The following is a 22,509-nucleotide window of genomic DNA, read 5'->3' as shown; positions in this document are numbered from 1 at the left end:
TTTAAAATCGTTCCACGGGTATTTATCAAGTAATTAGATAAATTCAAAAATTATCACCATTCGACAATATGCCATTATCTATATTATTTAAGCGACTAATTAACCAGATTATAGTAAGCCTTTTTGGTTTCAAGATGTATGAAAAAAAATTTCTCATTGCTCAATGAGTAAGTTTCTTGGAAAAAAAAAAAAGGAGATTTGCAAATTAAAACATCGTGTAGAAATTCCTAATTGACATATAATTAGAAGTTGCAAAATATTACGGAGACAAAAAAGTAGGAGAAGGTTTATGTACACTTTCTTGTTGGGCTATACATCATTGCCACTTGATGAAGAAATTGTCAAAATATATGATGACTCAAGCCCTTCACTTAACAGAAAATCTTTCCACTTGTGGTGGTTGGCCCTGACTTCTTCACCAACTTCACTGTTTTGCACATACTCTCCTTTGTAAACCAACCATCTTCCGATCCTCAGTTATTCCCTCCCATCTACGGCCACAACCACCTTTAGTTCTCTAGTCATAAACTTGGCATTTACAAATTGATCCCCAGCATGGGGCACCAAATTATCTGGCAAGTGTTCACCAAGGATTCCCACATAGACACAAAGGCACAATGACTCACAAAACAACCCACTAAAGGGTGACTCAGGATAAGTTCTTCTTGGACCCGGATCTACATGAACTTCCCTCTTTCATCGATGCTATCTTTAAACCCCTCAGGCAAAGCTTCCTTCATTGTTATTAGTAAATGGTTAGAATAAAGACTATACAGAGTTGTACGTAATTAAGCAAGTTGTACATGGTACATGGTCATAAGATTGTTAGAGTTTGACGCATATATCCACCATCATACTCTTACTTAAACCCTTACTATTCATAAAATCACACAAACAACATGAAAAGAAAAAAATAACAACTGGTCAAGAAAATGATCATAATATAGATCTTATCGGCTTACAATGATATTCTCAGCTCCATGGAATTTGAGAAGTACCAAAAAAGCAAACTTGTTAATGCAAAAAAAAAACTTCAAGAATCTTGAACTTTACATGTGTCGCTGCCCAACCTTAGCTTAGAATAAAGGTAAATAATTAATGAAAGGTAAAAGCCAACCTTAGCTTGAAGCTGCAAATAATTGATGTAGTCAATGGTTTCATCCAGTGTAGCATCTTTATCGCCTTGCAGGACTAAATGAACGTTTAGTATATGACATGGTAAATTCTCAAAAGCAAATGATATTGCATTAGTACACCTGCAGAAATAACATGATGAATACAGATAAATTGTCAATTGATGTGCATAGTTTATAAACTAAGTTGTTGATGATGAGACGTCGAGGAACACGATAAAAAGGGTGAGATATATACCTGAGATTCCTATGCAACCGTTTAGTGCCCAAAGGCGGTGTGGTACACTAACACTGTCCAAATATTCAGTGTGTTGGACTGTATGCTCGGCAGATTCAGCACCAAACATGATGTTAATATTGGAATGGTTTTCCACAGGCTGTCTCATTTGATTGAGAAAGCAGTCTTTCTCTTCGCCGCGCGTCCATAATTTAGGCGTTCACCTAGATGAGCCACTCACAAATATAATATTGAATTTAGTAAAGCATCTTTAACTCATCTATAACTCATCACTAAACAACAATGTTTAACTCACAACAACAGAGCTAGAAGGTTTCTAGTGGTTTACTGCTTAAGACTTGGGAGGTTAGGCCCAAGGTCTTAGGTTTGATTCCTCCTTCACGGGGGATAAAAATTAAAAGGGGATTAAGGAATAAAAGTTTCTTTTAATAATTAAAATAAAATGAGTGAGTGTATTGACCATACCAGCCAAGGTGCTTGGTGACTCCTTTGTGTCTTATTGTATGTCATCTTAAATCTTTTCCACCAAAACCTTCATTAGATGTGTGAGACCAACTTGACCATTGTCAGCAGGTGCATAGTTGTTATTCCTCTAGATATCCATTCTCCAAGGAAAATATTGTATAACCAACTACTACAACCTTAGAACTCATGTGCAACTTGTGTAGCACTCATGATGAAAATAGATATAAAAGTTAGCAGAAATATTGGATGCAAAAAATATCGTGCTTCAAACCTAATATAATCCTAATGCACCTTAAGCTCAAACAATAGTACTATATCCTAAAATGTTGCCCATTGCTCCTTATAGCAATACAACAAATCACTGTACCTTAGTGACCAAGCTTGTAGCAATACAACAAATCACTAAGGTCCTTTCACACTCGATCAGGCATAACACCAAACGTACAATGAGGCACACCAATACATAAATTTACAGATCCATCAAAAGAGGGAAAAAATAGATGAGTTTACATTTAGTACAAAACTGGTCTTTTAGTAAAAAACTTATGTGCATTAAGTTTGTACCGAAGTTGAGTTATAGATGAGTTGAAGTTGTCTAAGAATTCAAATCCTATAATAAACTAATACTTGTTAATCAATCTGGCTCATCCCTTCGAAATGATCTTTTTCTATTTGCCCTTGTTTCCACACCTTATATGAAGTTCTCATAGCAGTTGGGCCTTGGTTTTCCGAGGCTATATCTAATTTACAGAGAACTTGGCAGACATGTCGGAACTGGTAAAACTTGTTGTTGGTTGTGGTTGTTGAGTGTGTGTGTGTGTGTGTGTGTGTGTGTGTGTGTGTGTGTGTGTGTGGTGGTGGGGTGTCTTGACAACCCATGGAAAGAAAAATTGCACCTGCAATTGGTTTTAGCATGTTAAGATTGAGTAATAAGAAGGCAATCCTACTTCATCCAACAAAGGTTGTCGGAGTTGTTGAGTTGGTTAATCAGCCATATGTTTCTTATGAGTAATCTATGCTCTTAAATTCTTTCCATTTACTAAAAAATTGCAGGCCAAAGCTAATCTAAATGCGTAGTATATTTGACATTGATTTTAGCTCAAAGCCTAAAAAATTACTTATATAAACTATGAAGTACCTTAATGTAGATTGTCCAAGTACAAAGCAACTTGCTCACTACTAATCACTAATACAAAGCAAAGTGGTGAGAACTTACCATAGACCAAACTAACTGTAATGAATCACAAAATGGTATAGCATTAATTAACGCAAGAGGGCGAAGAAGGAGAGACAGAGAAATACGTGTTGACCAATTCCTTATTATCCTATTCTCCAACCATTCTACAGGGCACTTACCACCTGAATCAAACCAAAAATCCAATTTACACAAATATTACAACAAACATACACTGAAAATGCAATAATTCAAGGACCCAACATCAAAATGTAATAGAACAACATTGATTTAAGGAAAATAAAAGTCACAATGGATGTGAGAATAATTGGTGTTTCCATGTACAAAACAAACAACTTACCTTGTTATTCTAAGAAGCCACGTAGATAAACGCGAGACTATCACATCCACTTTCTCCGATCCATGAAAAAGTAATCGGCTGTGCCATCAATCCCAATGCCCCGGTGGAAGATTATGTACTTTAAATACACCAAAAATCCATATCAGTTTAATATTTTGAACAGTCAGTAAATAGAAAGACAGATGCACCCACTTTTCTTCATTCCAGTACATATAATGCTTACCAAAATTAAAAGAAGATCTCAATCATCTGATGTTGATACTGACGTGATTGATAGAAATTTCAGGTATTAAGGTTGTGTCTTGTGAGGGCAAGAAAACTAATGGTGTCATTCAAAAACCAAGAGAAGAAAGTCAGAGGAATCACTGGGAGAAGTAAACAAAAGGCAAAAGATGAATGTAGCTTTGTGTGAAATTAACCTCAGGCATATTGAAAGCAACAGAAATCAGTGCTTTGGAAGCTGTGGCATGCAACTCTAAAGAACCCTCAAAAGCCAAACCACGTTCTAATAACAGACACAATGTATCAACAGATGATTTGGAACTCGATGTTCCTCCAACGAGAATCAAGTTCTTGAAAATCTGCTTGAAGGCCCCGAAAGTAAAAATTTAATCATCACCACAAACATATTTGATGGAAAAAGAAGTTCTTCCCTTGTTTGAGAAGAATCCCTTAATTTTGGTTGTTGCTTGGAAATATAATCTAGCATGTCTCTGATCTTAGGATATTCAATTTTGGAAGTTCTATTCATGGATCGGGAATCATCTTTCCAGAGAAATAGACCATCAAGTGCAAGTTCCCTGAAGATGAGAAAATCAACGGATTAGTCAACTACAAAGAAAAAGGAAACAGACGAAAAAAAAAATACCTAGTTGAGATGTCTATGTCTATTCACCCCCTCCATCGAAATTAAACTCTCCGTTCATGAAATTCATTCTATTGATTACAAACAACCGACAATTTTAGGGGAGAACTTCATGAGATAGAAGCATGTACAGAAAAGTTCACCATCCTCAGATGCTCCCATGGAAAATTCCACATGCCCTCCTAAGAGAAAATTCCCACAAAAATTATGTAGAGAAGTGGGTGTCCACCAGAAAATTTTCCATGTAACCCTTAATATCTCATTAAGATTCTCACATAGGAGGGAAAATTCCCTCAACAAACAAACACGCCGTAATTTTTTTTTTTTAAGAATTCCCTCAACATCTAAGAATTGGTGGGTTTGGGAGATGGAGAGAAGGGTGAGAGACGATGGACCGTTTTTTTTAGATGGAGAGAAACCCTTGGTCAATCGGTATTAATGGAAATTAAAGGGTAATTAAGTTGCTAATTAAATAGCTAATTAATTATATTTATTGTGCGTACAATTCAAAATAGAGGCGTGGATTTAAAATTTTAATCAACCACCACATGGAATGACCAATTACTCCCATTCAAAAGTGTTAAACAATACTTTAATTTAAGGACAAAATCGGTACATTAAATTTGCAAAGAGTGAAAAAGACAAAACAACCCTTCTAAATATTATATAAGTGTTTTTTATTTAAGTATTCATCAGGGGTATTATGCGTAAGAAAAATACCCGGATGAATTTAAGAGTCCATGATAGTTATAGGTATTACTACTAGTAGAGATATATAATCGATGATTTTCAAAACTTGGTCAACTATTGTCTGTTTATACACCAACAAAGCTTTACCAAAAATAAAAATAAAAATACACCAACAAGGCAACAATGCCAGTAAACATACAAATATAGGCTACGGGAATGTTTCGATCAAGTTCATTTTTTACGGTAGGCTTGGAATTTGTTAGTCTTAGAGACGTGGAAATGGAGTCTTAATTGAATGGTTCGTTTGCTACTTGCTAGCCCATTTGATGGTGTTGGATCTTAAAAGCTCAATTATATAGTATTCCACCCTGTTCCTCCAAAATCTCACATGTTTGTCTAATATTTTATTAAAAAGAAAAAATGAAAATAAAGAACTGCCCAAACTTGCTATATGAATTGAATTTAGTCTTCCACATAACTGATTAGCGGAACACCAATTTGGTCATTAATTTCATCTAGGAAGCAAAACAAATATAATAAGACCAGAAGTCTAGAACTGGTTGGACAGCTCATGAACCAGTTTATTCGTTCATTTACGTTTTTGATTAAAACTTTATCCATTATAGTAGACTCTCATCATTGATAACCAAAAGTTAAAATCTTTGTAAGTACTACAAGTCTAGAAATGTACTGAGATTTGAGGAAAAAAAAATGTAATACACAACTCATATTTCATTACAATGGTCAAGATGAACAACCTCTATCCATTTATCAATCCATCCCTCCACCATGTACAAACTATACAAACAAAAACCAAAAATATCCTGAAAATCATACTAGTCAACTTTTACTATGTTGACTAGCTAGGAGCTTATTTATTTCAACCATGGTTGAAGCTTTTAAGCTGCGTACATAATAGCCATAGAAGCTACAGAGCACTTCATTCATGTACTGGCGTAGACGAGGGATTCTCCATAATTGTTTTTCTTTGCTTGCTTGGATTTGACAGAAGACCTCTAATGATTGGCTTAACCTTTTCAGTAGTCTTTATAATGCCCAAAAACATACGCCTATATAGCACTACCATCCCTAACAAAACAGAAAGATCAACCCATTTAGAGTAGCCCATCTGCATTTGCCACACATCTCTCAAAATTTCTTGACCACTGATGGTAGGAGCCCCTCCTATTTGGCTGCTAGGAAAAGTTTGACCTTCAAACTCATTCTTATAGAATCCTTGATTTGCGTATTTATGGAATGCAATGTAGTACATTGGGTATTTCCAAAATGGATTGGGGAGGTCATTTGGCAATCGAAAAAAACCCCCATTTAACATCATAACGCCTTGAATTCCAGCTCCTGTAATAATACCCATGAGGAAGTCTGGTACGATGCTTGCAACGATCATCATTAAGCTCTCAACCAACATCATACATGCGAATAGTACTAGAGCAAAGTACACAAAATGATCGATTCCCCTTTGAAGGCCAACAAGGAAATAAGCTATAGCTCCAGGAGCTATAGAAATTAGGAGCAAGTAGGGAATAGAAGAAAATGTATTGCCGAAGAAGAAAGCAGCAACACCATAGTGTCCATTTAATCTTTCGCGTCCGAAGATCTGATTTCAAAAGAGAAAAATGCCACATAAGAACTTCTGTACAGAAGTATTTGACCATACCAACCACCAGGTATAATATTTTATATCAACATATTTAGAAGTTTGTAATTAGTTTTAAACTGCGGCAGCTATACATGCCTTTGGAGGTTCTCAAATTCCATGGTGGATGCAACAAAGATGGGACATATGCATGTAAGGGAAATTTGATTTACAGAAAGCTGACTCCAATTTGGGGAAGAAGCTAATTTCATAGAAGATCAAGGTTGCTAAACATTCAGTGAGTTTACAAAACAAGGAGCGCTTAGTGTTCTTGCCCCCATGGATCACCCAAATGGGAGGTCCCTGAGCAAGTATATTATAGGTTTGATTAGCTTCTTATAATATTTATATACATGATATGTCTCAAGTCTAATACCTTCATGTCCTCTACGAAAGAAGGGAATCCCCCAATTGCCATAAAAGTCAAGAACCCAGCTACAAACATAACCATTGATCCTCTAGCCTGGAAATTTATAAATGGTTATGATTTTAAGATACTGCACCTTACTCTGAACACTAAGAAAAAAAAAAGCTACCATTCCATATAATTTGGTTCATTTTACGACGAAAAGGATACCTGAATTGAGCCATAAGAATGATCAATATCATAAAAGATAGTTCCCACACATAGACATAATGCAATGTAGATTGTAAAGCGTAGCCAATAGTAGCCTAGATCACGATACATATTCACAAAGGACCTTCTTGTAAGAACCATAGACTGGGTAATGAAGCTTGCTTGGCTGCTCTTCTCCAATAATCCCCCTCCCTACATTTTAAAAACATTAATTAGTTCGTCACTTGCTTCCATACATTAGGTGTCAGATGCTCACTAGAAATTGCAATAGCATATATGTGCCATACATACTACCTTCTTATGTATCTCTGCTATTTTTTTACCAACTTGTTGGCAAATTTGAGATGACTTGTATGAATTCACAAGTGTGTTGATTGCTTCCTCAGTGGTTATCAACCTGCCATAGCCCTGTTCAATGTCCTGAAATAATTCAAGAAAGTTAAGTTTCAACTTTCAAGTAAATATAGCAAATAATCCAAGACAGAAGATTGTGCAATGTCTTAAATGAATGAATTCTTACTTGATCAAAATCTTTGTTGATGGTTCTAAGGTAGTGATCTGATGGATTCCTCATAGTTGGGCATGGGAAACCATTCAACGAGAAAAATTACACAAATTTGAACAAGAAGTTGTATTTGCAAAAACATCTCCAATTAATATGAAACTAAAGTAAATGTGTAAGTTGGCCTAAAAGAATCACCTCCTCTGCTGCAGCAGCTGGACCAAAGTATACTGTTTTACCAGATGAGAGCAAACAAAGATTGTTAAAAAGCTCAAAGACTTCACTACTAGGTTGATGGATTGATGCCATTACAGTTCTTCCATCTTGTTTAGCAAGACCTACAATTCTTTTCATGACATGATATGAAGCAGCACTATCCAATCCACTTGTAGGCTCATCTAAAAACAGAAGCTTCGGACGCGTTAAGATCTCTATGCAAATACTGACTCTTCTCTTTTGTCCCCCACTTATTCCTTTATTTCCCCATCCTCCTATTCTTGTGTTCGCTGCATCTTGTAATCCCATTTAATTTCCTTTATTGTAGTGTCTGCTCTTTTTCTCTTCTCTGATCTTGACATGGAATCAGGTAGTTGCAGTAGAGCTTCCCTTACTGTTAATGTTGTCATTAGCGTATCATCTTGAGTCACATAAGCCTGGTGACAAAAAAAATGCAACAATAATAAATAAAAAACAATGAAAGATTGACATCAATAGCGTATATTATACATTCATATATTGTATAAATGGTTAAATTTTTTTTGAATATGACTGTAATAATAAGTTAGTGGAACAGAAACTGGTTTAAATCGCTGATATGACAATTATAGTGTCTATGCATTTATACTGTACATGTTCTGGCCAAATATAATCAAACTAAGAAAACTAAGGTCCAATGGCATTGCTGGAACAAGAAACCGCTTTTCTCTTTGATTTGTACTTTACTCACCTGTGCTCATTCCCCAATTGTGAACTCACGCCATCTAAATTGTCGTGGCTAGATGTTGTAAATTTCAATCATTTTTTAACCCCTTTCAATTCTTTGGACACATACACCTTACACGCTTGAAGTATGCCATGTGTATTGTACGACTACGACTAGGTTTAAGCTATGAAATTCCTTAAATTAAAGAACAGAGTTATGCCAAATGAGACCTAAGTCAATAATTTTAACATTTATTGTATCTGGACAAGTTGATTTGTTCTAAATCCAATATATTAATTAAACTGGATAAGAACTGTTTATTTTTTTTCCCCATAATTTGAATAAGAACTGGTTGCTGTTGACTTGTGCAAGCTTATTGTGAATTTGACATATTTCAACTGAATTTTGTCATTAACCTAAAATCCTAAATTGCTAGATAGATTAAGGGTGCGTTTGTTTACTAAGAATTGGACTTGAAGAGTGGAATTAACTAGGATTTTTGGTGGACCAATCACTTTTGGCCTGTGTTGGAGGCATGAAATCCAATAGAATTGGATTCTAAACAGACTCCAATTCTTTTTATCTCTTTGACAGATCCTTGTTAATCCAAATGAATCGGTTTCTTATTTCTAATCCGAAAATGGGGAAACAAATAAAATGAAATGAAATAAACTAAAAGTTTGAGTCTGTTAGAGAACTCTATACGGCAACCAAACACATTAATTTAAGTAGGAATTGAATTCCGGTGATTTCTAAACGTTTGCCAAACACACATTTTATAAGTTAGAATCAAATTCTATTATAGTAGATTCAATTCCAATAGTTTCCAACTCCATTCTATTCCTAATTAGTTTCCAGTCTCAGTTGCCAAAAGCACTCTAAGAGTAATCAACAACGGTTTTTAACCTTTATTTTTTTCATTATAGTAATCATACGGTTAATATATAATAATGAGTAAATAAATAGAGAGTAAAAAGAAAAAAAGTCTTCCAAAATATAAACAAGTTTAGTAATACATTTGTGAAGGACTAATATACACAACCAACGTAAATTATACATGTGTCCAACACAACTCGTCACTATGTCAAGACCTGCCAGGTCGCTTATATCATGACCGCTATCAGGTCGCTTATACCAAGACTATAACCAGGTATTGTAATGCTCAAAGATGGAAAGACAGACGTTACAACAATTATGTAACAGCAACCATGCACTTTATTGCATCCGCATTAAGGCTCATTCAATACCACATTAAAGTGGACGGGCTATAAAATTAGGAGGAGACATCATCTAAAGGGGACCTTCTCCACTTTGGAAAGGCATTGCTTCTTCTCCACGATCAATCCATTTTCCTATTCAAAGGACCAATCAAGGGGAACTACGTCAGACTTGATTCTAGTTCACCAGAGAACTGGATACGTAGGCAGCTTGCGTCTATCACGAGCTCAGTCAAATCCACAACTCAATTCCATTATCCTAAGTTGTAAGACTAATTACGAAATCTAGTCTTTATATTGGTGCCGTCTGTGGATCGAAATACTTGAAAATTCATCCACTCAACTCTCTCAATCTCTCTAAAAGTTTCAATTTTCAAGCTCACGAAGCGTGGTAACCAAAACGAAAAGTCACCAAAATTCGTAGAAGTGCAACATCAATTGGATGTCGTCCCAAACGATGAAGCATAGTGATTATCAATTTCTCAAACGTTCTGAAAGTTGCGTTGTGTGCAGCACAGTGATTTTCAATACATTCTATGACCGACCAGATAAGTTTGCTTTCTTAGTTAAAACTCCAAGCTAAGGTTCAATGCCTATATATATTTTTGCTCCCACGTTCAATTCTTGCACTGTTATGCTTTATTTGGTCACCATGAGCAAAACGTTTTTGGTCAGACCAAGCATAACAACCTCTAATTACACATTGATAAATTTGAAGTCCTTTTGACTTTATGATTATCTTCATATCATAACCTGGAAAGATGAAAATGCTTCTATATCATGTCCAAACATTATGTTAAAGATCCTAATTTTTGTCGTCGTGCTATAACTTTTCACATGATTATCTCCTGACCTCATTGTGCATAAGTTGACATATACAAACCTTGATCGAACTCATATTTCTTTGCCATGAGCGAGCGTTATGCTATAATTTCTATTTATAGCTTGAATAAATATAGCTTCAATTCCATTAATTCCACAACGCCTATGAGTGAAATTCACCATCAGTGCGTTACATTGTGCTTAGACTCAGGCTTCAGCCGTTTCATGTGTTAATCACAACAATAATTTCTTCTGTTGAGATTCGTAAGGTCGTGACGAAGGTGGACCTTAAGCGACTGAAACAGCGCCAATATTTACATGACGATGAATCTAGTTAGACCACAACTTGCATAAACGTACATACTTCTTTGATTCGAACAAACGACGTGCATAAGCGTACTGTACAATTTGTCTTTACAGCACAAGTGCCAAGTTAAGAAGACACGAGCACTTGTAACCCAAATATTCAGCTGGTTGGGCAATTACAGTTCTCATATTTAGCTTCTTAGCGACGAAATGCGGCCATCAGTTCAGACCGTTGGGTTCATCTCAGGTCGTGCTATTGGTACCTTGATATATCTATTACTAGACAAGTTTCTTTTTTCCTGATTTACAACGATCAAACTTTGAATTCATAAAGGTCAACACTTTGGTAAGGTGTCATGCGACCTTAAACTAACTCGCCTCTTCAGGTGGGACTTGGCCATCAGCTAGCAACTAACTTGCTATGACCTGAAGATCAACACTTAGAAGGCAACCTTATCAGTCCTAAGGATCAGCGACCTGAGCAATTACATCTCCTGGATCCAAAGGACACTTTCCAGCCATTACTAGACTATGTATCACAGACTCAAAAGAGCAATCGAGAGATAACCCAAGCTGTAGAGCTCTGGCTCAAACAAATGCAGGAGATCAAAGTCTGCCTTGGAGATAGAAATCTATTTTTAAGCTTGAAATTTACTGATGAGTTTGCAACAGGCTCACGCTGAAAAATTCTTTGCACTGTTATGAACACAGGTCGCCCACTATTAGAACAGGGGGCTACAGAAAAATCAAGTGCTACCTGTAGCAAGAACAAGCTAAATTTGTTACAAGGGCTACCAGAAGTGTGTTTCACAAATTCTTATAGGGGCTCAAATGTAACGGCAAGTTATAGTAAGGGAACCCCCAGCTCCAGAAGGGCACCCATTCGCGTGTTACGTACACTCCGTACTATACAAAGTCCAATTGATTTTTGATTTTAAATGTGCAAGAGTTCGGTTAAATTATCGACCTTGATTCAATTGTACTTCTAATTTCTATGTCTATAGCTCGATCTATAATAGGTCGATTACACTCCAACCTGGGGATCACTACAACCAACTCCGAACTGGGGCTACCTATCGCCATCTGCGCAGATACAACCCAGACTTTTGAGCTCAATGCTCAACACATATCCAAAACTACCATTTATTTTGATATAATTCCTTTTTGGTATTAGTTTGATCTAGTACGTGCAGGTTGATCTAGCTCCAAACTAGGGGCTGGGGGTTAGCCACAACCATATCTGGAATGAGGCTTATTATTGACATCTAAACGAGTTCAATTCTATTATTATGCTCTATGCATCTACAGAATCACTATTGCTAGTTCGTACTAACTCTTTGGTGCTAGCTTGCATTTTTTGCAGGTCAATCAAGCTCCAAAAATGGGGCTAGCTATAGTCATGCCAATTCAAGGCTAGCTATCAACTGCGACCTCCAAATCAGAATGCTCACTCGAGCTCAAATGCTCACTAGAGCCACTCGCTCACTAGAGCAGGCAGACTCACTCGGGTCATGATGCTCACCTGAGTATAACGCTCACTCGAGCTCAAACGCTACATAGTGTCACCACTTCTCACTAGTTGGAGAACTATACTTCTAGGACTGACTCAATGCAGAATGCTCCCTAGTCCCTTGACCTATGCTCACTCAAGCAAAATGCTTACATAAGCGCTAAAAGGTCCCTTGACCTACTAGAGCAGAATGCTTACATAAGCGCTAAAAGGTACCTTGACCTAATGTGTGCAGAATGCCTACTGGAGCATCATTCTCATATTCAATCATTACGTAACTCGTGTGCTTCCCACGTGTGGAGTTAATCTCTCATCAAATCATCCTACGAAATAGGAAAGACCTAATGAGAGGGTGCTGTGTGAGGGATTATATGCACAACCAACATATATTATACGCATGTCCAGCACAACTCGTCACTATATCAAGACCGACCAGGTCGGTCATACCAAGACCTGCCAGGTCGGTCATATCATGACCGCTACCTGGTCGCTTATACCAAGACCACAACCAGGTCTTGTAACGCTCAAACATGGAAAGACAGACGTTACAACAATTATGTAACACCAACCATGCAGTTTATTGCATCCGCATTAAGGCTCATTCAAGGCTACATTAAAGTGGACGGGATATAAAATCAGGAGGAGACATCATCTAAAGGGAACCTTCTCCACTCTGGAAGGGCATCACTTCTTCTCCCCGATCAATCCAATTTTCTATTCAAAGGACCAATCAAGGGGAACTACATCAGACTTGATTCCAGTTCACCAGAGAACTGGCTACGTAGGCAGCTCGCGTCTATCGCGGGCTCAGTCAAATCTACAACTCAATCCCATTATCCTAAGTTGTAAGACTAATTACGAAATCTAGTCTTTACAATATTCTCTCTCTTTTTTCGATAATTTTAGTAATATATTGTTTAAGACCATTGAATTTGGATTTGTATCTTCGACATAGGTTAATTTGAAATATAAGATGTGTGTTTGATAACAATTGTTTCGCCACATAGAGTTGTCTTTCTTATAAAATAATAAAAATCCATACAGTATATATACTCATATTGTCATATTCGCCACCATTTGATTTCTCGCAACAAATATTATGAAAAATCACCCATCATAAGTGATACTGCAAGGGGAAAAAATAACAAAGTCATTAAAATTGAGGCATGTGGGGCCCTGACTATGGTGGTCTGTTAACCTATGACTAAGGGTAACAAAAATCAATTAGAAGTTGTACAAGGTTGATTGGGGAACCTTTATGTTCGACAATTCAAGTAATGCATGGAGTCTTGTGTATTGTTGCAGATTTTTTGTGAAAGTGATGGAGTCTTTCTTGCATTGCTATACCTGTTCTCTGTTTGGTTTCTACCGGTTCTTATAGAAACCGTAGACCAACCGTGTAATATCCGGTGGGGGTATATTGAAAATGCGTCTATCCTGTGGTGAGAGGTTACGTTAGGCATTTGGAAATGCGCCTAGCCCGTGGGGTGACGGTTGTACTAGATATGCATTCTACCATCTAGGAAGTTGTTCAAGATCTGGGGCTTAAGTAATTGATCTGCTAAATCCTAACGTCGTTGCCTTTTCCAGATCGTTTGGCTATGGGGTTGGTGAGAACTCCACAGTTAAGCGTGCTTGGGGGGGGAGTAGTTTTCAAGATGGGTGGCCTCCCGGGAAGTCCAGTTTGGACAAAACCCCACACTGTTGGAGGTCCGTAGTGGCTAAGTGGTGACAGTATCGACGTGGTAGGATGGGGCAGGTCGTTACAAATCGATATATTTTGTTTTCTAAAAGTCTAAACCGAAACTGAACCAAATTTGAATAAAAACTGAGGTGATGTTCAGTTCGGACGTGGTAGGATGGGGCGGGTCTTTACAAACCGATATATTTGGTTTTCTAAAAGTCAAAACCGAAACCGAACCAAATTTGAATAAAAACCGAGGTGATGTTCAGTTCTGTGTTTCGATTTGTGCAATCTATCTAGCTTCAAATCGAAGCCTATATGGGCATACTGATCACCAGCCAAGTAAATTTTAATAAATATATTGAATAGTATTGATGCTAATTAATTTAGGAAAATATATATATGCAATAGTTTATAATAGTTTATGCACGTTTATTTACTTTTTTTTTTCCATAGCAAACGAAATGTTCTTCAATTTGAAGTTGTAGTCTTGGTTGCTAACATTTCTTTTTTCGAGTATAAACCTGAGTACGAGTTCAAACGAGCGAAACTGAGCTTGTGCTCGAAATCAAGCTCGTAGTGCAAAATGAGCTCAAACTCGAGTTATTAGTACACAACTGAGCGAGTCTAACTTGAGCATGGTAATACTCTACTCGGGTAACTTGATAACCCTTAATAGATATACAATTGTTCATATCAAACTCAAATGAAAAAATGGTAAAAAATTTCAAAATAAATTTTTTTGAAGAAGAGACGATATGATTATAGTTCTTTTGAAACGGAATGTTGGAATTCCATTGAACATTTTGGTTTTTAATGATATCGAAAAATTAAGGTTAGTGTTAGTTCCTGCAAAATTTTAAAATCAACCATAATTTTAGTTTTAAAGTTGTCGGGATTTCGAGAATTTTGAAATCTTGAACGAGAATACATTTGTGTACCCAAATGAATATGGGTCATCATTGGTTTAATATAATATTCGCTACTAGACCAGTGTAGTCAAGGAGTGGAAAAGCACACGCCTTATCATCATTATTTACAATTTTTCTTTTTTTTTTGTACACGTTTTACGTATTGCTTACATTTTTTCTTATGACTGACTACTATCGAAATGATCTGTGATTTTTACGGGTGCTACTGAGTGGTTGACATGTTCACAATTTTATAAAATTGATTATATTGTTTGGTTATGCAAATCATGATAAATTATGTCATATAAAATTTTAATTTCATTTTTTTTAATTACTGCACACCTCACTTTAATAAGGCGCGCACTAAAGCGCAAAGAGAGTTTTGCACTTTAATGACCACTACACTTTAAACAGTTTAATCACTTTAAAAAAAAAGAAAAAAGAAAAGAAAAAAGAAAAGAAAAAGAGAACGAAGTCCTTCTCTATCCAGCTTCAATTTTTGTTTTGTCTTTTGCTAGTTTTGTCTTGTTTATTTTTGTTTTGTTTTAGTTTTCTCTTTTGCTAGTCCTTCTCTAAGAATAAAAAAATGTTGACTTTTCAGTTGAGAAACGGGATGAATTTTGGATCTGTATTTATTGACACGTGAAGTTTTTTTACTTGGCCAGAAGCAAACTCAGCATAAGAAAAATTGCAGCAAAAATGGATCTGGCTATTTTTGTTGCAGTATTGCTATGCTTAGTTTGCTTCTGGCCAAATGAAAGTTTGGCATGTGGTCATTAATAACGGAGAGAAGAGCTGAATCCATTTCTCATAAGTTAGCAGTCAAAGAAGACGAATTTACCTAGTTGTCATTTAAATTTCTAGAAAGAAAAGTCACCCGGGCCACCATAAATAATTTTTTTTTTTTTTATTCTAGAAAGAAACAAATTGGTGTGCATTTGTGCACCTCTCAACTCTCAAGCGGCAAACTTGGGACATCTTTGTCACATGACAAAATTTGGGTTATTGAATCTTCTCTATGGCTTGCGTGTAAAGAGGCCTGGTAGCTCCTTGCTACAATTCTATTATGTAACTCAATCGTGGACTTGGATTACTGAATGCATTGAATGTTCCCAACCCAAAAAAAAAGTTATTACATTGTATGTTGCCAACCAACAAAATGTTATATACAATTGAAACACTTCCGCAACCCCAGTGCTTGGCCATCATGTAGCTGTTTCAAGTGTCTTACTTCTGAGTCAGTATTTTTGTGCCTTGGTAACGTTGTTTCAATAATGCTGAGCATCACCCCCTGTTCTGGTCTTGTGATCCAGCTTATATATATTCTGGTCTTGTGATCCAAATTTTTATATATAGCTTCAAAATAATGTTACAACGATCAAAATTCATTTTTGGCTATGAGATTTTGGACATGTACTAAATTCGACGTTACAATTGAGGGATTAGCGTGGGCTGTTCGATATCACAATGGGATAAGTGGTCATTCCTTTTGGTGGCGGAATGAGATTTTGCGCTGGCTCAGAGTGCACAAAGCTACAAATATATGTGGTGCTCCATTTTTTGGTCACGAATTACAGGTAAAACTTTCCCTAAAGTGCTCTGTAAAATAGGTTCGTTGAATGTGTAAATATTCACATAGAACATGGGTTGAAATACATTGCCAATCACTATGCTTGTGTGATTGACTTGCTGAGTCGGTATGGTCGTTTCTAAGAAGCTGAAGACATTATTGATGGCATGCCTATGAGCCTGATAGGTTCTTGTGGGCTTTTTTGCTCGGTGGCTGTAGAATTTTTGGGAATATCAAACTTGTAAAAGGAGTAGCAGAAGCATTATTTGAAATATATATAACCTGAGAATGCAGCAATATATGTGACCTTAGCCAATGTATAAGCTTCTGCTGGGATGTGGCACGAAGTGGCTACTATTAGAAAGGCTATGGATGACCGAGGGGTGGTGAAGAAGCCAGGTTCTAGTTGGATGAAGGTTAAAAGGCAGATCCACGTATTTTTGGTCGGAGATGAATCCCACCCAAGAAGCAAAGAAATTTACGACTTTTAAGAGGAACTGTCAAAAAGGATGAAGGAAGAGGGATTTGTGCCAAAGACAGATTATGTCTCGCATGATGTGGAGGAGGAGCAGAAGGAGCAGAATCTATCCTATCACAGTGAGAAACTTGCAATTGCATTTGGGATCATTGCCACACCTACTGGAACACCGATCAAGGTTTTTAGAGATTGCCATACCACTATTAAATTTATATCAAAGATTGTTGCAAGGGAGATCACTGTCAGGGACTCTAATTGTTTCCATTGTTTTAAGGATGGAATTTGTTCATGTGGTGATTTTTGGCGATTTAGATCCGTTGAAATGTTTTTAGTCCTCATTCATCGGTTGCCAGGGGCCTATGTCCCTTATTGAAAGTTATGTTCTCTGATGCCTAAGAGGAGAAAAGCCTCGATGCCCAAGGAAAGAGAAATCTACTCGGCAAAACATGTTGTATTCAAGTTTGGATATGCTTTCCTCATTCGATAAAGAGTCTAAGGACTCTTAGGAAGAGCCTCTAGAACGAGAGGTGAGAGTATTACTTCAAGTAAGCATTCAACAAATGGTGCTTTTACTGTGTTCAAGATATGTGTTTGTAGTCGTAATACCTTATTTTTTACACGCGGTTACATGGGATGTCTAAGCTCATGAAAGATTTGGTTATGTTCATAATGAGGGTTCACATTGGATGATGAGAGTTATGAGGAATCAGATGTAAGAGTTCCAAACATCAGGTTTGATTGCCAAAAGGAGTATACATAAGAATGCCAAGAAAATAGTTGTGAGAATCCTAAGAGAGGCTAGAAATTGGATCTACTTCTTGGAATTGGACACTATGAACCATGTTATGGTTTTGTACCATGAGTCCATGACAATGGAAGTGCCATCAGGAATGGTTGTCATATCACATTTGAAGTCAAGACGCTAGAGAGAGACAGAGAGAGAAGAGAGGCCTTTGAATAGCCGCACCACAGACAATCTAATGTGTCGTTAAGGTATATCAATATTCTGAATTTCTGATTAATCTTGTAATATTGAAGCTAACGTTGACTCATGAAAGTGAATCTCATCTCCATGATATGCACATTCCTGATTGTGATTATCAGACTTGATCCATGAAAATCGGAAGGGATGCCATTGTTCTTACCCGTGATGTCAAATTGAGATCTATAGGTTTCCTGTCACAATCATTAAATGAAGGCAAAGATGTAAGTTATCGCCAGTTTCTTATGTTTGTTTTCCTTGTTTTGCTTTATTTGATATGACTGCAGATTCTGGAAATTCCAATTGTAAGCTATGCTAGGCAGGGCCTTACGATGGAATTTGACTTAAGCGTTCATACACCAGCCTTAGCTAAATATAATCTGAGAATTGTAAAGGAATTTTCACCTTTTGATGAGTAATTCATTGCGACACTATTACTCTTAGAGGGGTTGGGACACAAATATACATATGGAATTTGGATGAATGGGGGTCGGATTATCGTTTTGATTTGGCAAGTATGGAAAGGATACTTTGCCCGAAGGTGACATTTTTATTCGGTCTAGAAGGATCGGGGATCGTCCGGTCGGATCAGCGGAAGGTTGGTAATTATCACATTCCATTTGAAGTCTGAAACATTTCTATAGGAAGAAGGTTATGTAGTTTTCTTTAAGTTGCAAATCAACTTATTATACCGCAGATAGTTTATTATCTTACTCTACTGGTTTTAGTTTATATGGGCTGATTTTTTTTTAGTTATTACTTTTGCAATTAGTATTTGTTATTTCAGTCTTTCCTTTTTTTTCTTATAGGTCCCTTTGGACTATTCCCTCCGATCCTACTTAGAAGTTATCTTTCTGGATCCTCTATTGAAGATCAAGGTTCAAGGGTCACTGGTAACTTCATAGTCCATACTGTTAATGTTATTGTTCACTTTCTGGTTGCATTTCGTATAACTTGTTTCATTGATTGATGGATGACTTCTTTTTAGGTCAAAAGTTGCCCATTGGCAAAATCTTTGAATAAGACGGCTATTAGAAAAGGTCATATCCTAGGAAAACCTGTTCAACTCATTCTTGGTCGTTCTCAAGTAGAATGGGAAAGGATGAATAGTGGAATATTTTTGTATTGGTATGGCCGACTGATTGAGGTGAGCTGTTTTCAATTGCTTCTTATGGTTATAATTCTTTTTGGTCTGGTAAACGGTCACCGTCAATAATTAACTTTTACTATATGCAATAGAAAGTTATTTTTTTTAGTCAAAAAATTCAGCCATGTGTGGTGATTTTAATTGACGGAAGCAGGAATGAGTTTGGGGGGCAAGTGTATATGCAACTACACACAAATATATAGCATAGCATCCGAATATGGTTGGTTCTCTGAAAGAGTATCCCTGGATGATGACTGGGTCTGGAAAGCCACCCTTTGTTCATGAGGTTAAAAGGACTGCAGATATTATATCATTGGAAGGATGGCATACCTTATGGAGAGGTCTCAGATCAGGAGTAGTGCAGGATTCTGTTTTGCTTAGCCCATGAATGTTCCAGATATGTGGAAGTGGGTCCATATCTTCCATCTTACCACCACCATCATCACTATCATCATTTGTCCCATTTTTTTTTATTGCTGACACTTACATTACGCACTAATTCTCACACATCCCACATATAAAACGTCAGTTAAATGCTTTCTATGCTGCTTTGAAAAAGACATTGTTTTCAATTATAATCTTCCGTTGTGTTTGATGGTCAGGTCTATTGAAGAAATTGGTATGCTGTCACTTTGGGTTGCCGGTGTTGCAACCGAGTATCGGTTCAAGAGGTCGTTGCTACTTCTCATTGTTTCGACATAGCCAAAAGTCAATCTCAGTGTATTGTGCTCCCAAAGGTAATTTGATACATATTATACATGGTTAAATTAAATAAAATTGTCCTTCCCTTTGTTTTCTGTAGTTGTTGCTAACTTTCGAATTATCCTTTCCTCTACAATAAATTTATTGTGTTATCTACTTCGCCGTGAAGTACGTCTCCAAAGAAAGAAGGCTTCTGAAATGGAAACAACCAGGATATTGGGTTGAGAGAGTTTCAGGGATCTACCCAAAAGATAGAGGAAATAAAAAATGCAGATCATAGTAGACCAAAAGGAATAATAAATGCCATTGGGATATCTATCATCGTTGGGTGGGGTTACCTTGTCGGTATCATGTTTACTAAGGTAATCAACTTAATTTATTATGTATAAGTCAGTAATAAAATAGAAAATACATAATGTTTAAAATTGATTAAAAAAATAATCATGAGAATATATATGTCTTCCAATGCCTTCAGCTTTAACATTATTATCTACTGTGTGCACAATAGAAAGAATGTATTAGAATTTAGTTAGATATAAAAATAAAACAAAAATATGTATGCGAGTGCAATTGGTTGTAATACATTTGTGTTTGATAATCTTACCATGTGATTGAGTGTGTTGCTTGTCGTTCTTCAATTTGCATTTGTAGTTTGTGAAATTTATTCTGAAAAGTTTGATAATAACATTTGGTCAGTGGTATTAAATATATATTCATAGATTAAGAGATGATGTGTTCGGATCATGTCTAGTTGACATACCTGTTGGTAGATTGTTGAAAACCTCATGGTAAACAATGTTCTCTGTATGACCGTATGGTTTATTTTCTTTGTTGTCTATCAATATCTTTAATCCTTCTCGTGACGTGGTATGGGAAACAACAACATACAGTTGTCCATGGCTGGGAAGGTAGATTCCAACATGTTTTAGAGTTCGACCCTGGCTCTTGTTGATTGTCATCGCAAAGCAAATTTTTATAGGAAACTGTCATCGTCTTAGAATGAAAGGCCATTTTGATTCGTTTGAAGACATGACGATGCGATGGATGGGAACCCTTTTTCCGATATTCCTTCTTGTTATAATTTGTGCCTCGATAACCCTTTCTCCTAGTTTTGTGATGATCAGCCTTGTGCCATTGCACATGCCCATACTCGGGTTTGTGTTTCTGAGGAGCATAATGGGTGCATGCGCTTATTTCGAAGTTCATGATTTGGAATCCCAGACAACTCTATCGTATTTAGGAACTCTGTCAGATACAAAATATCTTGATTTTGAATATTTCCACACATTGGGCTTATTGAGTCCGCACTCAGGTATTTTTTAGAGTCTCCTTCCAATGTCGAAAGGACGAATAAGTTAACTTCGTCGACACAATCATTTCTTGGTGTCAAAATGCATCTGTCTCTCAAATATTCCAGCTTCGTATAGTTGTTCTCAATGTCAAGGTAGATGCTAGACACAATTTCTTTAATGCCGTTCTCTCCAGGTGGAATGTGAAGATCGTCTGGGATTTTTATCCAAGTTAGCTCTTTGTTACTATTAAGAGCAATTGTAGGCAACTTTCCTTCACCTAAATCAAGGACCCACTTGCTGAATTTGGATATGGGCTCAACCATTTCTATATCAAGGTCTTCGTCTCTAAGTCGCATATTTTTTGTCATTAGATCAACCTTGCATTGGTCCCACAAATGAGATCTGGTTAGTGAAGCGCAGACCACTTGTTCTCTTTTTCCTTTTGCGATAACGGGTAGAGTTTGTCTGAAATCTCCTCCTAAGAGTAATGTTTTTCCTCCAAAGACTTTTGTATTGGATTGTGGATCTTTAAATCGCATCAAATCTCTCAAGGTTTTGTCCACTACTTCAAAAGCATCTTTATGATTCATTGGTGCCTCATCCCACACAATAAGATCCGCTTCGCATATGAGTTCAGCCAAATGGCTGCCTTGTCCAATGTTGCAACATGAGTATTCATCAATGTCTATAGGAATTTTCAATCTGGAATGTGCAGTTCTTCCTCCAGGCATTAATAGAGATGCTATACCTGAAGAAGCTACTGCCAACACAATTTTCCCCTGTGATCTTAATCTCGATAGGATTGTGTTCCAAATGAATGTTTTCTTAGTTCCTCCGCTGCCATACACAAAAAATAGGCCTCCTATTTTTTCCTCCACCGCGTTGAAAACTCTCATTTGATCATTGTTTAGCTGTTTGTGATGCTCGGACAACTCTTTGTCAAGGGCTACCCTATCGTAGCACAACTCTTCTTGAAGCAATCTGTTACCTTTACCAACATCAGACTCTTTCGACATGTCGGGAATTAGTTTTTCTTAAAAGTCTTTGAGTTTTTTATTGTACTTGTTTAATAATCTCTCAATCTTGCAAAGTGCACGAATTTGAATTTCCTCATCAGTGAGTGTCAGTTCATCGTTTTTGAGTCTGTTTCTTTCGTCGAAGAGAATGTCCTCAGAAAGTAATTTCCAATTTCTGTTCCATAGTTCCAAAGGATCGATTATCTCGCAATACATCTAAAGAGTGACGAACATTTGCCTCAATGTTTTTGGTAATACTGAAATTGCTGCTTCTTTGATTGCTTCATG

General features: G+C 36.7%; 1 protein-coding gene and 1 long non-coding RNA gene across 7 annotated transcripts; both read right to left on the bottom strand.

Moving 5' to 3' along the window:
• Positions 1–222: 222 nt before the first annotated feature.
• LOC147501069 (uncharacterized) lies at positions 223–3,931 on the bottom strand. Of its 2 annotated transcripts, XR_015219764.1 has the most exons (8): positions 3,791–3,931; positions 3,595–3,690; positions 3,372–3,489; positions 3,053–3,195; positions 1,837–2,030; positions 1,372–1,574; positions 1,118–1,256; positions 223–734 (listed from the first exon to the last, which is right to left on the bottom strand). It is a non-coding gene; the product is annotated as an uncharacterized LOC147501069 (long non-coding RNA). The 2 variants fall into 2 exon arrangements; XR_015219763.1 differs by having other exon boundaries at positions 1,837–3,195.
• Positions 3,932–5,622: 1,691 nt separating this feature from the next.
• On the bottom strand, positions 5,623–8,315 carry LOC147501068 (ABC transporter G family member 1-like). 5 transcript variants are annotated; one of them, XM_086606105.1, is made up of 5 exons: positions 7,861–8,315; positions 7,455–7,580; positions 7,161–7,352; positions 6,960–7,046; positions 5,623–6,544 (listed from the first exon to the last, which is right to left on the bottom strand). In XM_086606105.1, the coding sequence occupies exons 1-5, from the start codon at positions 8,185–8,187 to the stop codon at positions 5,867–5,869; spliced, it is 1,410 nt and encodes a 469-aa protein (XP_086462231.1). In that variant the 5' UTR covers positions 8,188–8,315; the 3' UTR covers positions 5,623–5,866. The 5 variants fall into 5 exon arrangements, with proteins under 5 accessions (XP_086462231.1, XP_086462232.1, XP_086462235.1 ...); XM_086606106.1 differs by having other exon boundaries at positions 7,455–7,568; positions 7,861–8,307; XM_086606109.1 differs by lacking the exon at positions 7,861–8,315 and adding an exon at positions 7,681–7,853.
• Positions 8,316–22,509: the final 14,194 nt, after the last annotated feature.

This window comes from Coptis chinensis, chromosome 4 (genome assembly GCF_015680905.1).
Source record: "Coptis chinensis isolate HL-2020 chromosome 4, ASM1568090v1, whole genome shotgun sequence".
Classification (NCBI taxonomy): domain Eukaryota; kingdom Viridiplantae; phylum Streptophyta; class Magnoliopsida; order Ranunculales; family Ranunculaceae; genus Coptis; species Coptis chinensis.
This window is presented reverse-complemented; position numbering and strand designations above follow the sequence as displayed.